Below are 14,799 nucleotides of genomic sequence, written 5' to 3'. Positions count from 1 at the left end.
ATGAGGTCAGGATGAATGAGTAGTCTTTCTCCCTCTCTCTTGAGGTTTGGGTGAAGATGGATGCATGTTGTTGTGCAGGGTCAGCCTGTCGTCCATCCATCCCTCTCTCTCTCTCTCTCTCTCTCTCTCTCTCTATTCCCATGGGCGGCAGGTGCAGGCTTGTGAGAGACGGATGTGAGAGTGTGTTGCTTGGAGAAGGACGCGCAGTGGGTCGATCTTGTGTTGGCTTGGTTGACTGCAGGTCTGTGGTCCATACTGGTCCTTAAACACCTTCCAATAGGTGCGCTACAGTGACAATGATGACTTCACATAAACAGGGCCATATCTCTGCTCTTTTTTCAAACAGCATCTGTGCTACTGTAACATTCCTCATACAATGATAAAACCACCGTACCCACATCAGCCTCTGACTCAGTATCTCTCTGTCTCACATTTAGCAACGTTAGCGAGGATATAGAGAAGTATCGCCAAGTATCTGTTTCATTTCAGCTGATGCAGACTAAACTCAAGACAAATTGTCTTTCTCTCTCTCTCTGTGTCGCTCTCTCTCCTCTCTCTGTCGCTCTCTCTCTCCAACAGCTAAGATCTGATTTATCTACAGCCTGCAGGAATGAAAAGAGAGAAAGAGCCACACTTATTTGATATCCTTACCGCTCCTTTCCTGCTGTTCTGTTTGCAGCCTGAACAAATTTGAGTTACTGAGCCAGAGGGAGAAAAACCTGACTCTGCCCTGCAGGCTGCCCATGGACTCTCTGACAGCCCGATATTGCAGGTTTTAGTCCTAACACAGCAGCTTCTACACAATGAGAGTGCTCCATAGCCTACAGAACTAGGAGCAGATTGTTACCTCTTCGGACCAGGTAAGGCTTTGTGTAGTCCCAGCTCTCGTTGTCATTTCTGATCACGTTCAAGCGAGTTGGCTACAGGGGGGAAACAACAGATATGTTGTTGCATGCTGAGGCTGATCATCAGGAAGTGCTCTGGTGTTTTAAACAAAATCTATTTGCTAAGAATTATATATGTGATTGCGTGTGGTGAATATAGACTTACCCTTGCATATTCAATTTTTAAGGTGCAGCAGCCGGCATAGATGTCAGCTCCATTGAGAGCAGCCTTAGCTTTCTGAGCACACTCGACGGACTCAAATGTGAGGAGGACAAGTTAAGGACAACAGCAAAACAACCAACGAACCTCAAGCCTCAATTCACAATTACAAGTCCCCGGATAGAAGTTATAAAACCTCTAAACCCATCAACAAAAACAAGTCTATGCTCATTGAATAATTTGACTTGGGGATACATTTCTTATTGGCTCACCCTCCACCCCTAACACTCACACCCTAACAGACAGACAGCCTGTCAGCCAGACAGACAGACAGACAGAAAGGATATTCCACCATGGCCTGGATGCCGTTGCGTTTGAAGATGACGATGCGCATCACACTGCCGATGGGGTTGCAGACGGTGTAGAGAACATCCTTGGAGACAACAGAGGGAGACAGAAAGAATGTTTTAGTCAGCTCTCACCAAGGCTGCAGACGGAAGATAAAAGCTCCAATCAAATCAAATCAAATTATATTTGCCACATGTGCCGAATACAACAGGTGTAGTAGACCTTACCGAGAAATGCTTACTTACAAGCCCTTAACCAACAATGCAGTTCAAGAAATAGAGTTTAGAAAATATTTCCTAAATAAACTAAAGTAAAAAATAAAATAAAAAGTAACACAAGAAAATTACATAACAACAATGAGACTATATTCAGGTACCAGTACCAGTGTTCCTTGCCTCGTAGCAAGCAGAAAAGGCATTTAGCTCGTCTGGTAGGCTCGCGTCACTGGGCAGCYCGCGGCTGTGTTTCCCTTTGTAGTCCGTAATAGTTTTCAAGCCCTGCCACATTCGACGAGCGTCAGAGCCGGTGTAGTATAATTCAATCTTAGTCCTGTATTGACGCTTTGCCTGTTTGATGGTTCATCTGAGGGCATAGCGGGATTTCTTATAAGCATCCGGGTTAGAGTCCCGCTCTTTGAAAGCGGCAGATGTAGCCTTTAGCTCGGTGCAGATGTTGCCTGTAGTCCATGGCTTCTGGTTGGAATATGTACGTACGGTCATTGTGGGGACGACGTCGTCGATGCACTTATTGATGAAGCCGGTGACTGAGGTGGTATACTCCTCAATGCCATTGGATGGATCCCAGAACATATTCCAGTTTGTGCTAACAAAACAGTCATAGCACCCGCATCCTCTGACCACTTCTGTGTCTCTCTAATCAGACTCTGTTTGACTCAATAATAAGACAATTCAACCCTATCCATGACCAGCGTGCATACTTCCTGCTTAAGTTTTTGCTTGTAAGCAGGAATAAGGAGGATAGAATTATGGTCAGATTTGCCAAATGGAGGGCGAGATAGAGCTTTGTATGCGTCTCTGTGTGTGGAGTGAAAGTGGTCTAGAGTTTTGTTTCCTCTGGTGGAATTAGGTCAAACGGATTTAAGTTTCCCTGCATTAAAGTCCCCGGCCACTAGGAGCGCCGCTTCTGGATGAGCATTTTCTTGTTTGCTTATGGCCTTATACACCTCGTTGAGTGCGGTCTTAGTGCCAGCATCGGTTTGTAGTGGTAAATAGACGGCTACGAATAATATAGATGAGAACTCTCTTGGTAGATAGTGTGGTCTACAGCTTATCATGAGGTATTCTACCTCAGGCGAGCAATACCTCGAGACTTCTTTAATATTAGACATTGCGCATCAGCAGTTATTGACAAATAGACACACACCCCGCCCCTCATCTTACCAGACATAGCTGCTCTGTTCTGCCAATGCACGGAGAAGCCAGCCAGCTCTATATTATCCGTGTCGTCGTTTAGCCACATCTTGTGAAACATAAGATATTACAGTTTCAAATGTCCCGTTGGTAGCATAGTCTTAATCGTAGATTGTCCAGTTTGTTTTCCAATGATTACACATTGGCCAATAATACGGAGAGTAGTGGAGGTTTACCTACTCGTCTGCAAATTCTTACAAGACCCCCCCCTTCTCCGTCTTTTCTTCGCGGATGACGGGGATTTGGGCCTTGTCTCAACAAAGCAGTATATCCTTCGCGTCGGACTCATTAAAGAAAAAATCTTTGTCCAGTTCGAGGTGAGTAATCACTGTTCTGATGTCCAGAAGCTCTTTTCGGTCACAAGAGACGGTAGCAGCAACATTATGTACAAAATGAGTTACAAACAATGTGAAAAAACAAGCAAAAAGCACAGTTGGTTAGGAGCCTGTAAAACGGCAGCCATCCCCTCCTGTGCCATTACACAATTATACAATAGCGAGAGCAATCTGGATGCAGGAACCTATATGTTCCATTTTAAAGTTCCATTAGTCTTGATATAAGACACTCTAGTATGGCATTGTATGTCTATCTATAAGAGTGAGTGTATATCTATGTGCATACATCTATCAGTCCTTTAGTGTGTGTGTTCATTCTTCCATAATGCTTGTATGTTCTAGCACAGTGACTGTGTCTCTCTAATCAGACTCTGTTTGACTCAATAATAAGACAATTCAACCCTATCCATGACCAGCGTGCATAACTATTGTATTTCCTCTATGCTCAGCTGGAATTAGACACAGGGAAGCAGTGCTGGATGCTTTCTCAGCCTATTTGTTCATCCATATCTGAGGAAGACTGATATATGTGAGCTTCCTGGTATTCTAATCATCAGACACATGCTATCTGAACACATCTACAGACGCCCYGCTGAGATCCCTCTCTATCTATCAGTACCTGAGAGGGAGAAAGGCAGAAAGAGAGCAGGGGGAGATGATAGAGAGAGCAAGGGGGAGGGGGATATGCAAACTCCGGGACAAATACACCTTGAAACAGCCCGAGGATGCTTTAAAACACTACTTTCTAAATGTAGCCCGTCAGCTCACATTAGGAGCGAGAGGGAGACAGAGAGATAACATAGAGATATAGAGGAGTGAGAGAGCAAGAAAGAGTAAAAAAATGATAATACACAATGCTTTCGATTCATATATTCACTTGACTACTGATAATATGGGCAATAATCAAGGACTCTCGTTAGCTACTGTTACCAAGGTGAGAGAATAGCATACATACAGTACCAGGGGCATGGCACAGAGCGACTTAATAACTGCCACTGTGGTAATGGTTCTTTGTCGCTCAGTTGATAGAGTATGGTGCTTTTAATGCCTGGATAGTGGGTTTGATTCCTGGGACCACCCATACGCAAAATGAATGAACACATGACTGTAAGTTGCTTTGGATAAAAGCGTTTGCTAAATGGCATATATTACATATATTTTATCATTCTAATGTATAATACAGTATGTATTTTCAGCACTGATTACCGTGGTGATGGGGTAGAGGGGATTCTGGATAGACAGGAGCAGGACCTTGTTGCCACTGTTGGGGTTGTCTGAGTTGGTGGGGCGAGTGATCCTCTTGCTGGTGGAGTAGTTGAAGAAGGCCTGCTGGCCTGCGATGTAGACGGCCTCGCTACTGCCACATGCCACACACTTATCAGCACTCTCCACCATCTCAAACTCCACCAGCGCCTGCCGCTTAAAGGGCATCATCATCACATAGCTGCCATCAACACAGAACAACAAGGAAGTCCATTAGAATTCAATTGACTGAGTGGAAAATGTGTCCATTACTCTAAATGGACTGAGGCTCAAATTACACCCTATTCCCTGCTGTCTACCGTACTGCCATAAAGAGAGCACTATTGGGAAGAGGGTCTCTTTGAGATTTCCCCAATGAGAACCAATGTCCTGAACTGACAGAATTTAAACTGCAAGTTTGGATTGTAAAACACTTCCTAGTCAAATTGTGAGGTTTTGGGCAACTGTCAAACAATTCTAGCAGAAAGGAAACTGCTGTATCTATTTCTTGTTTATATTACCTTCAAAAAATGATCATAGAAGCACTGAGCCTAAAGTGGCTCAACACAAAAGCACACAAAACAGAGGAGGGGAGAAACTGCTGCTGTGACAATACTGTGGGCAGTGCTGGTCTAATTGGACAGTTACCATAGTTTCTACAGTTACCATGGTACGGTAGATTGTCCCTATGTTGTGGGTTACCCATGCTGTCGTATGCTGTTTCCACAGCTCTCTTAGGGTTGATGGGATGTTAATGAATATTGCACCACATAAGGAGCCTGAGTCACGCTGAGATCTCTCTGTTACTCAAGGTCTCTGTGAGGTAGGGGAGAGTGGGGTAATCTGAGCAATTTTTTCCATTCAGCATCACTCCGTCAAGGGAAACATATTATTCTTTCTAACAAAGAAATGTAAAATTTCAGGATGTTGTTTATACATGGAAATAATCAGAATTCATGTAACCGTTACAGTTTTGAGAACATATCTTGTCCAAAAAAAGTGGTCTCTTGGCACAACTTACCCCGGGTAAAGGGTAAGTTAAACCGTCTACACATTTTTGTACTGTATGACATATTACCACTTTTTTAAAACCATGCCTATCTTTATTTCCCAAACACAATTCAATCACAATAGCATTTTGGTCTTTTAATYATTTTAAGCATCTAACAAACACTTTTTAAAAGACTTTTAACATAGGCCAGACCTTGTTGTTACCTCATATCCCAGCGATTTCCTTGCATTACACCTGGGAAGTAGTGATGAGCGATTAGCGCTTTTTGAGGTTGGTTCGGTTTGGGTTTGGTTATAAAACAAATATCATGGTTAAATGCACTATGCATTATGTGGGTTGAATGCTGTAACACAGAATAAAATTATTAATAAAAGTCCCATGATGGTAGTGACTGCCTATTGCTGCTTTTTGGAATTCAAATAATTGAACAGATTTTGCTCAATTAGTTGTTTAAAAAACTAAAAATAACATTAATTTCATTAATCACTCAGCACTACATTTCAATTTGCTCAACCATTGGCACAACTTACCCCAAGGCAAACATTTTGACTATATTAGCCCACACAGCTACAAGGCTACACTTTCATGCTAGGTTTAGGAGCTTATATAGACCTCAACTGACGTATAGAAACAATCTTAAAATGATCTACATTGGTTTAGATACAAGCATCATGAAAACTCTAACACAATGAATTCATTTGACTTGGTGAAAATCCGTTTTTTGGACCTAAGTTGCGTACCACTCTTTCCATATGGTTTCTTCCTTTACAGACTCCATGAAATGATGACCTCTTAAATATTTGGTAAAATGATTTTCTGTGCATATTTTCCTATGTTTAACAAAACGATGGGATAAATGCCTTTTCGTTATGAGGTCTAACAAGGGGTTAAGGGGTGGGGTGCATATACCACCCAACACATTTGGATGGATTCTTACCATATGGGTCCAAACTTCTCAAGGGCCTCCACCAGGTCAGCCTCCACCACAGCCTCACACAGCCCCCTGACATGGACGACTGGGGACTGTGCAATCCTATGGGAGTCCTCCCCACTGTCCTGCAACACACACAAACAACATTGGTTAGAGACGAGAACACACAATACCTGGAATAGCGGCAGAGGTTATGTTGATCATAAATCAACTGTATTAAATCATATAACAACTGAAGTGCCATGTCCTGTATAGTACCTATCTAAAATAGGAGTCATTTTGAAAAGTTTGGATGTAGGGAGGAGGTTTCAGGTTGAATAATTTAACTGCAGCTCAAAATGGATGACCTCCAGTACAGGTTACCTTCCCTAACTGGGACTGTACCCCTCTATGTGAGAACCTTTAAGTACATCTATGAATGAGAGGATGGGTCGCTTCAAGGATTCCCGACTGAAATTCAGTTTTTAAAATGTTATTATCTGTAATTTGCGGCTTAGCTGGCTTTCTCTAGCAGTAGTGGGCGGGAATCCATCTCTCTGTGATAGTAATATGAATATGGTTACATTCCCATTCAATATATGACATGCAGGAATAATGGCCAAGACCTATGCCCAATGGACAAGGTGCTTGTGGAGCATAGAGTCAGTGGTGGGAAAAGTACTCAATTGTAATACTTGAGTAAAAGTAAAAAGTAAATGTTAAACATCAAACTCCTTATATTAAGCAAACCAAAACAATCTTTATTTATAATTTTATTTACGGATGGCCAGGAGCACACTCCAACACTCAGACATAACTTACAAATGCAGTATTTGTGTTTAGTGAGTCCGCCAGATCAGAGGCAGTAGGGATGACATTGAAATGTGCGTGTTTTCAACCATAATTCTGTCCTGCCTGAGTATTCCAAATGTAACAAGTACTTTTTGGTGTCAGGGAAATGTATGGAGTAAAAAGTACATTATTTTCTTTAGGAATGTAGTGAAGTAAAAGTAAAAGTTGTCAAAAATATAAATAGTAAAGTACAGATACCCCAAAAAACTACTTCAGAAGTACTTTTAAGTATTTTTACTGGAGTACTTTACACCACTGAGCATAGTGTTAAAGCTCACCCTTCTGTTTCAAACACCTATCTCTGTCTGCTGTGGCAGTACAACTTCTCCATCCCTATAGTGCAACAAAAACATCCCACTCTGCCCTTTCAGATGTCCTATTCCACTCAGTCTATAAAGGAGAGCCAGGCAGAGAAAGAGGAAAATAGGCAGAACGGGGAGGTTGAAAGTCAAAAGACAGCACTAAGAGAGAATGCAAGAAAAGGAGTGAAAAGGAGTGATGCAGATGGAGTTAAAGGTCCAATGCAGATGTTTTTATCTTAATATCAAATCATTTTGGGGTAAGAAGGAAGTACCTCACTGTGATTGTTTTCAATTAAAATGGTCAAAAAGAAACAAAAAATGCCTCTTAGCAAAGAGCAATTTCTCAAGCAAGAATTTAGCTAGGGCTGTCTGGGATTGGTCTGAGTTGAGTTTGGAAGGGGAAAATGGAAAAAAGCTGTTACTGGCAGAGAGGTTTGGAACTCTTTCTTATTGGTCTATTAACTAATTTAAGTGTAACTAATTGCACAGTATTACTCCAACCTCACAGTGTGGAAATATACACTGAAWAWAYATCTAAACACAACATGTAAAGAGTTGGTCCCATGTTTCATGAGCTGAAATAAAACATCCCAGAAATTTTCCAAACGCACAAATAGCTTAATTCTCTCAAATTTTGKSMACACATTTGTTTACATCCCTGTTAGTGAACATTTCTCCTTGGCCAAGATAATCCATCCACCTGACAGGTGTGGGATATCAAGAAGCTGATTAAACAGCATGATCCTTACACAGGTGTGCCTTTTGCTGGGGACAATAAAAGTCCACTCAGTGGGGAAATGATCACCTTCGATGGCCACTGGCACGCTGGAGAAGTGTGCTCTTCACAAATTAATCCCGGTGTCAACTGTACCGGGCAGATGGCAAGCAGCGTGTATGGCATTGTGTGGGCGAGTGGTTTGCTGATGCCAACGTTGTGAACAGAGTACCCCACGGTGGCAGTGGGGTTATGGTATGGGCAGGCATAAGCTCCAGGGATACCGTGACGAGAACGTCGTGCCATTCATCCGCCGCCATCACGTCATGTTTCAGCATGATAATGCACAAGCCCATGTCGCAAGGATCTGTACACAATTGCTAGAAGCTGAAAATGTCCCAGATCTTCCATGGCCTGCATACTCACCAGACATGTCACCCATTGAGCATGTTTGAGATGCTCTGGATCGATGTGTACGACAGCGTGTTCCTGTTCCCACCAATGTCCAGCAACTTCACACAGACATTAAAGAGGGGTGGGACAACTTTCCACAGGCCACAATCAACTATATGCGAAGGAGATGTGTCACGCTGCATGAGGAAAATGGTGGTCACACCAGATACTGACTGGTTTTCTGAGCCACTCCCCTACATTTTTTAAGGTACTGTATCTGTGACCAGCAGATGCATATGTTTATTCCCAGTCATGTGAAATCCATAGATTAGGTCCTAATGAAGTTACTTAAATTGACTGATTTCCTTATGTGAACTGTAACTCAGTAAAATCTTTGAAATTGTTGCATGTTGTGTTCAGTGTATATCAAACACAGGAAAATCATGTTTTTGACTCCACTGGGACTTTAAAGAAAGGGGGTCAAAGAGAGGTAAGGTTTAGTTATACAAATGGAGAGAGCGAAAGAGAGAGACTACAGCCCGTGCAAAGAGAGAGACAAGGCAGTAAGATTAAAATACTTTCTAGAAGTGTCTGTCTCCAAAATGAGGTTCATTTCAAATGGCCCACAGTTCAGTCCCTGCAGACTCTGATAACGCATAATGCGATTCAAAATATATCACAGTGTATAACGTTTCCATACCCAGTTTTAATGTGAGTAAAGTCATACCGTAAAAAAAAATCAAAACAGGTTTGTTGGAAATACCAAGTTTCGGTACAGTTTTATAAATGCTGATGTAGGGCAACCCCAGAAGTGACCCTTTACACTTTATGCAAGAATTTCCTCTGTGTCTTAGGAATTCAACATTCTCTGTGTTGATCTCACCAAACCCCATTGTCACACCTCTGAGCAGTAGAGGTTCTGATGGGATTACATCATGTAGGTCTGATATCTGATTGGAGGTTAACTATACAGTAATGCTATTGGCCAACAACTCAGATGTTATAAAAGGGTCTTAGATTAATTGTCGCTCTCTCTTTTTTGTTCCTGACCTGCACCGGTTGAGATTCTCTCCTGTGAGCTGTGGGTCATGGCACAAGTCACGGTTTCATTATCTCTCTCTCTCTGATCATGCCTAGATTAAGGCCTTGTAATGCTTGCTAATGCTTTGTAAATTAAGTTTCATGCCTTGTATGTGAATCCATTCATTTTACAAAGTAATTAAATAATACTTGTACAGTTGAAGTCGGAAGTTTACATACTGTAACGGCTGTCGTCTTCCTCTTCCTCGGACGAGGAGAGAAGGATCGGTGGACCAATACGCAGCGAGGTATGTTGACATAATGAATTTATTTGAAAAGACGAAGACTGACACGAACTATACTTGACTTATACAAAATAACAAACAAACAACGACGCTATAAACGTAGTGCAAACAAAAAGCAACAAACGTTCAACATAGACAGACCTGATCATGGAACTTACATAAAACACGCAGAACTCACGAACAGGAACAGACTACAATAAACGAACCGAACAACCAAAACAGTCCCGTGTGGTGCACAGACACGGAAGACATTCACCCACAAACAAACAGTGTGAACAGCCAACCTATATATGGTTCTCAATCAGAGGAAAACGTCAAACACCTGTCTCTGATTGAGAACCATATAAGGCTAATTTCAAGTGCCCTAAACATAGAAAACACAAAACATACAATGCCCACCCCAACTCACGCCCTGACCAACTAAACATATACAAAAATAACATAAAATAGGTCAGGAACGTGACACATACACTTAGGTTGGAGTCATTATAACTCGTTTTTCAATCACTCCACAAATTTCTTGTTAACAAACTATAGTTTTGGCAAGTCGGTTAGGACATCTACTTTGTGCATGACACAAGTCATTTTTCCAATAACTGTTTACAGACAGATTATTTCACCTATAATTCACTGTATCACAATTCCAGTGGGTCAGAAGTTTACATACACTAAGTTGACTGTGCCTTTAAACAGCTTGGAAAATCCCAGAAAATGATGTCATGGCTTTAGAACCTTCTGATAGGCTAATTGACATAATTTGAGTCAATTGGAGGTGTACCTGTGGATGTATTTCAAGGCCTACCTTCAAACTCAGTGCCTCTTTGCTTGACATCATGGGAAGATCAAAAGAAATCAGCCAAGACCTCAGAAAACAAAATGTAGACCTCCACAAGTCTGGTTCATCCTTGGGAGCAATTTCCAAATGCCTGAAGGTACCACGTTCATCTGTCTGTACAAACAATAGTACCCAAGTATAAACACCATGGGACCACGCAGCCGTCATACCGCTCAGGAAGGAGACGTGTTCTGTTTCCTAGAGATAAATGTACTTTGGTGTGAAAAGTGCAAATCAATCCCAGAACAACAGCAAAGGACCTTGTGAAGATGCTGGAGGAAACAGGTACAAAATTATCTCTATCCACAGTAAAAATGAGTCCTATATCGACATAACCAGAAAGGCCGCTCAGCACGGAAGAAGCCACTGCTCCAAAACCGCCATAAAATAGCCAGACTACGGTTTGCAACTGCACATGGGGACAAAGATCATACTTTTTGGAGAAATGTCCTCTGGTCTGTTGAAACAAAAATAGAACTGTTTGACCATAATGACCATCGTTATGTTTGGAGGAAAAAGGGGGAAGCTTGCAAGCCGAAGAACACCATCCCAACCGTGAAGCACGGGGTGGCAGCATCATGTTGTCGGGGTGCTTTGCTGCAGGAGGGACTGGTGCAATTCACAAAATAGATGGCATCATAAGGAAAATTATGTGGATATATTGAAGCAACATCTCAAGACATCAGTCAGGATGTTAAAGCTTGGTTGCAAATGGGTCTTCCAAATTGACAATGACCCCTAGCATACTTCCAAAGTTGTGGCAACATGGCTTAAGGACAACAAAGGCGAGGTATTGGAGTGGCCATCACAAAGCCCTGACCTCAATCCTATTGAAAATGTGTGGGTAGAACTGAAAAAGCATGTGCGAGAAAGGAGGCCTACAAACCTGACTCAGTTACACCAACTCTGTCAGGAGGAATGGGCCAAAATTCATGCTTGTGGAAGGCTACCCAAAAAGTTTAACTCAAGTTAAACAATTTAAAGGCAATGCTGCCAAATACTAATTGAGTGTATGTAAACTTTTGACCCACTGGGAATGTGATGATAGAAATAAAAGCTGAAATAAATCAATCATTCTCTACTATTATTCTTACATTTCACATTCTTAAAATAATGTGGTGATCCTAACTGACCTAAGACAGGGAATTTTTACTTGGATTAAATGTCAGGAATTATGAAAAACTGAGTTTAAATGTATTTGGCTGAGGTGTATGTAAACTTCCGACTTCAACTGTATTTAGAATTCTATTCTCAGACATTTCTTGATTGCCTATTACTCTAAATCAACGATAGTCTCTTGCATATTTTAATCATCTTTATGGAGTCAGATAAACATTTTAATAGGCTAATTGCTTATTCTTGCATGTGAGGTGTATAACACACATATCCAATCTTACCCCACTACACCGACAGATCATTTGTTTGTTCGACATGGTGGGATCTTTTTGTGTCTGTAAAATGTATTAAATGAAACGCATTTATGCACAAAGCAAATATTGATATAATAACCATTATATCTAAATAAACTTGGAGTAATGCAATGGTATGGTATGTGGTCCTTCCACTACGACTCAGGAAACCAAACAGTTTATTAGGCTACAGATGAAATAATTTATGATGGACTTCACAGGCTGGTGAAAGTGCAAGGTGATCTTGATGCTCCTGTCCAATAAATATTGAGGGTCTTATTCTGGTGACATGCTGATCGATGCGAATAAAAAAAAAAAAAAAAGTTAAATGGGTTTCCATCACATTTTCAACTCTACTCATGGTTTTCTCTCAAAAAAAATGTTGCGGTTTATAGAGCGAGTATGCCCACTCTGGTATGGGCATGTGCACTCTAGCAAACAGCTCGCAGACACAGTGTGGGTATAGCCTACCTGCAGTACATGATGAGATTATTATCGACAAGAGAACGCGATTMTTTTTATTTGTCAAACGGAAGCCAAGCATTGATGATCATGCCATCAGAATAAGACCCTCGATGTTTATGGGAAAGGAGCATCAAGATCGTCACCTTGCACTTCCACCACCCTGTGAAGTTCATCATAATGTATTTCATCTGTAGCCTAATAAACAACATGCTTTCCCGACGAGTCATAGTGGGAGGACCACAAAACATGTCACCGCGTGACTGCAAGTTGGTTTATTATATCAATATTTACGCATATAAGCAGTTCCACTGACATTTCTCACATAATTTATTTTACCGACACATCAAAATCCCACTTTTGTCTGTCATATATTTTTGGGTCGACGATTGGAAAGTTTACTGACACATTTTCTGTTTCCATCAGGCCTGTCGTGACATTTTTTATCCGACGTGTACTTTATTTGCATAAAAAGATTAGATGGAAACCTGGTTAGAGACAGATATTTGATGACAATCAGGTAAATAGAATAAGGTGGCTTTAAGATGGAAATAGTGGAATAACTTGTTCCTTTCTGTTTCCTGGGCTTTCTAACTTAGTCACTCCTCTCCTCTCCCATTCTGGGATTTCAACATTCCTCATCACTTCTTAGGGAAATACTAATAACCTAGCGTGCAAGGATCAGTTGGCCACGCAAGTGTGTGTGTCTGTATGTGTTTGTGTGTGTAGGCATGGGCAGATGGWTGCGCAAGGTTAAGTGGCAGTCCAATCCATCAGCAGACTCATTTTCCCAGAGTGCTGTTTTTTCAGTGTTTGTTAAAGTGGTGTGTGAGAGTGGCCTACTGGCCTTGTATTCCAGCTCATTCCTCACTCAAATTTTGAATAATCCTCACTACAACACAGGTGACCATGGCAAAAATGAGGTTAAATGACTTCTCAGTCTCTACACTACTTTACCTCTCTCTCTTCTCTCTCTCAGTTATGATGTGGTGGTGGACTACACTTCCTTGCTGAGCTGATTTCCTCAGCCTATTGTGTGTGTCAGTGTTTTACTGTCTGTGCTGTTCACTAAGACCCYGACAGTCTCAGAGGGAGGTGACCCCCTGGCACAGACAGCAGCACCTGCCGTTTAGGGAGAGCAAGGCACCAGTATGAGCWTTGAGAGACAGAATATGTGTTCCTTCCCATACATACCTTCACTGTGTGTACTCCTCTGACAACATCCCTGTGTTCTGCTACGCTGCTCTGACTGAGTGTGTTCCTCTCCCCTCTCTCTGATATTTATAGCACACTGCTGACATTTCAGAGTGGCTGCAGTAAAAATGTAGGCCATACAGGAAAAGGGCTGGTGCAGTGTATTGTGATAGGTGACCAATTAGCTTGCAGTATGGTATTTGGTACTGGGAGGTGGGCGTGGTGAGTGTATATCTGTCTGATGAAAACCTCATACAAAATGTGTGCYTTTTTTTATTTATTGAAAGTAGTAACTCCCTCAATGTACTCTGAAATGTCATGTATTCATAACACATTCTGAAGTTTCAAAATTGTATGTTTGTTATTGGTAAAATATGTCAGTTAGGGACAATATTTTTGTATGTGTGTACATATGTGTGTGTGTGTAGCTGCTAATAAAAAAACTGCCGTCAATTAAATGACTATGTGAAGAGTACTACAGTATGCTAATAAACCAGAGGTCAATAAATGTTTTTCTTATCATACAGCTGTAACGGCTCTCGTCGAAAGGAGGAAGTGTGGACCAAGTCTCAGCGTGGAAAGTGTTCATGATATTTATTTTCAAAAAACACTTGAACAAAATAACCAAAGTGAAAACGAAAGCGCACAGTTCGGTAAGGCAAATAAACTATATAGAAAACAAGATCCCACAAAACCCAAASGGAAAATGACAACTTATATATGATCCCCAATCAGAGACAACGRTAGACAGCTGCCTCTGATTGGGAACCACACTCGGCCAAAACAAAGAACTAGAAAACATAGAATGCCCACCCAAATCACACCCTGACCTAACCAAATAGAGAAATAAAACRKCTCTCTAAGGTCAGGGCGTGACAACAGCAAACATTTATTGAAATTTCATTGACTTAGAAACACCTTAGTATTATATTAACAATACTGAAAGGTCTGCACGATTGCTGATGTATTCCTAGATATCTTAGCTATAGAA

The 14,799-nt window shown here is 41.4% G+C and overlaps 1 protein-coding gene across 1 annotated transcript in view; it reads right to left on the bottom strand.

The window, feature by feature from the left end:
• LOC112068322 (heterogeneous nuclear ribonucleoprotein L-like) overlaps window positions 1-14,799 on the bottom strand; it is a 62,556-nt gene that overhangs the window by 20,238 nt on the left and 27,519 nt on the right. Inside the window, exons 2-6 of the mRNA XM_070438104.1 lie at window positions 6,349-6,467; window positions 4,364-4,601; window positions 1,392-1,477; window positions 1,051-1,147; window positions 848-920 (exon numbers count right to left, since the gene is read on the bottom strand). Of these exons, the coding sequence (XP_070294205.1) occupies window positions 848-920; window positions 1,051-1,147; window positions 1,392-1,477; window positions 4,364-4,601; window positions 6,349-6,467 (613 nt within the window). The remainder of the gene's footprint in view (window positions 1-847; window positions 921-1,050; window positions 1,148-1,391; window positions 1,478-4,363; window positions 4,602-6,348; window positions 6,468-14,799) is intronic.

Source organism: Salvelinus sp. IW2-2015, unplaced genomic scaffold (assembly GCF_002910315.2).
Source record: "Salvelinus sp. IW2-2015 unplaced genomic scaffold, ASM291031v2 Un_scaffold415, whole genome shotgun sequence".
NCBI lineage: Eukaryota > Metazoa > Chordata > Actinopteri > Salmoniformes > Salmonidae > Salvelinus > Salvelinus sp. IW2-2015.
This window is presented reverse-complemented; position numbering and strand designations above follow the sequence as displayed.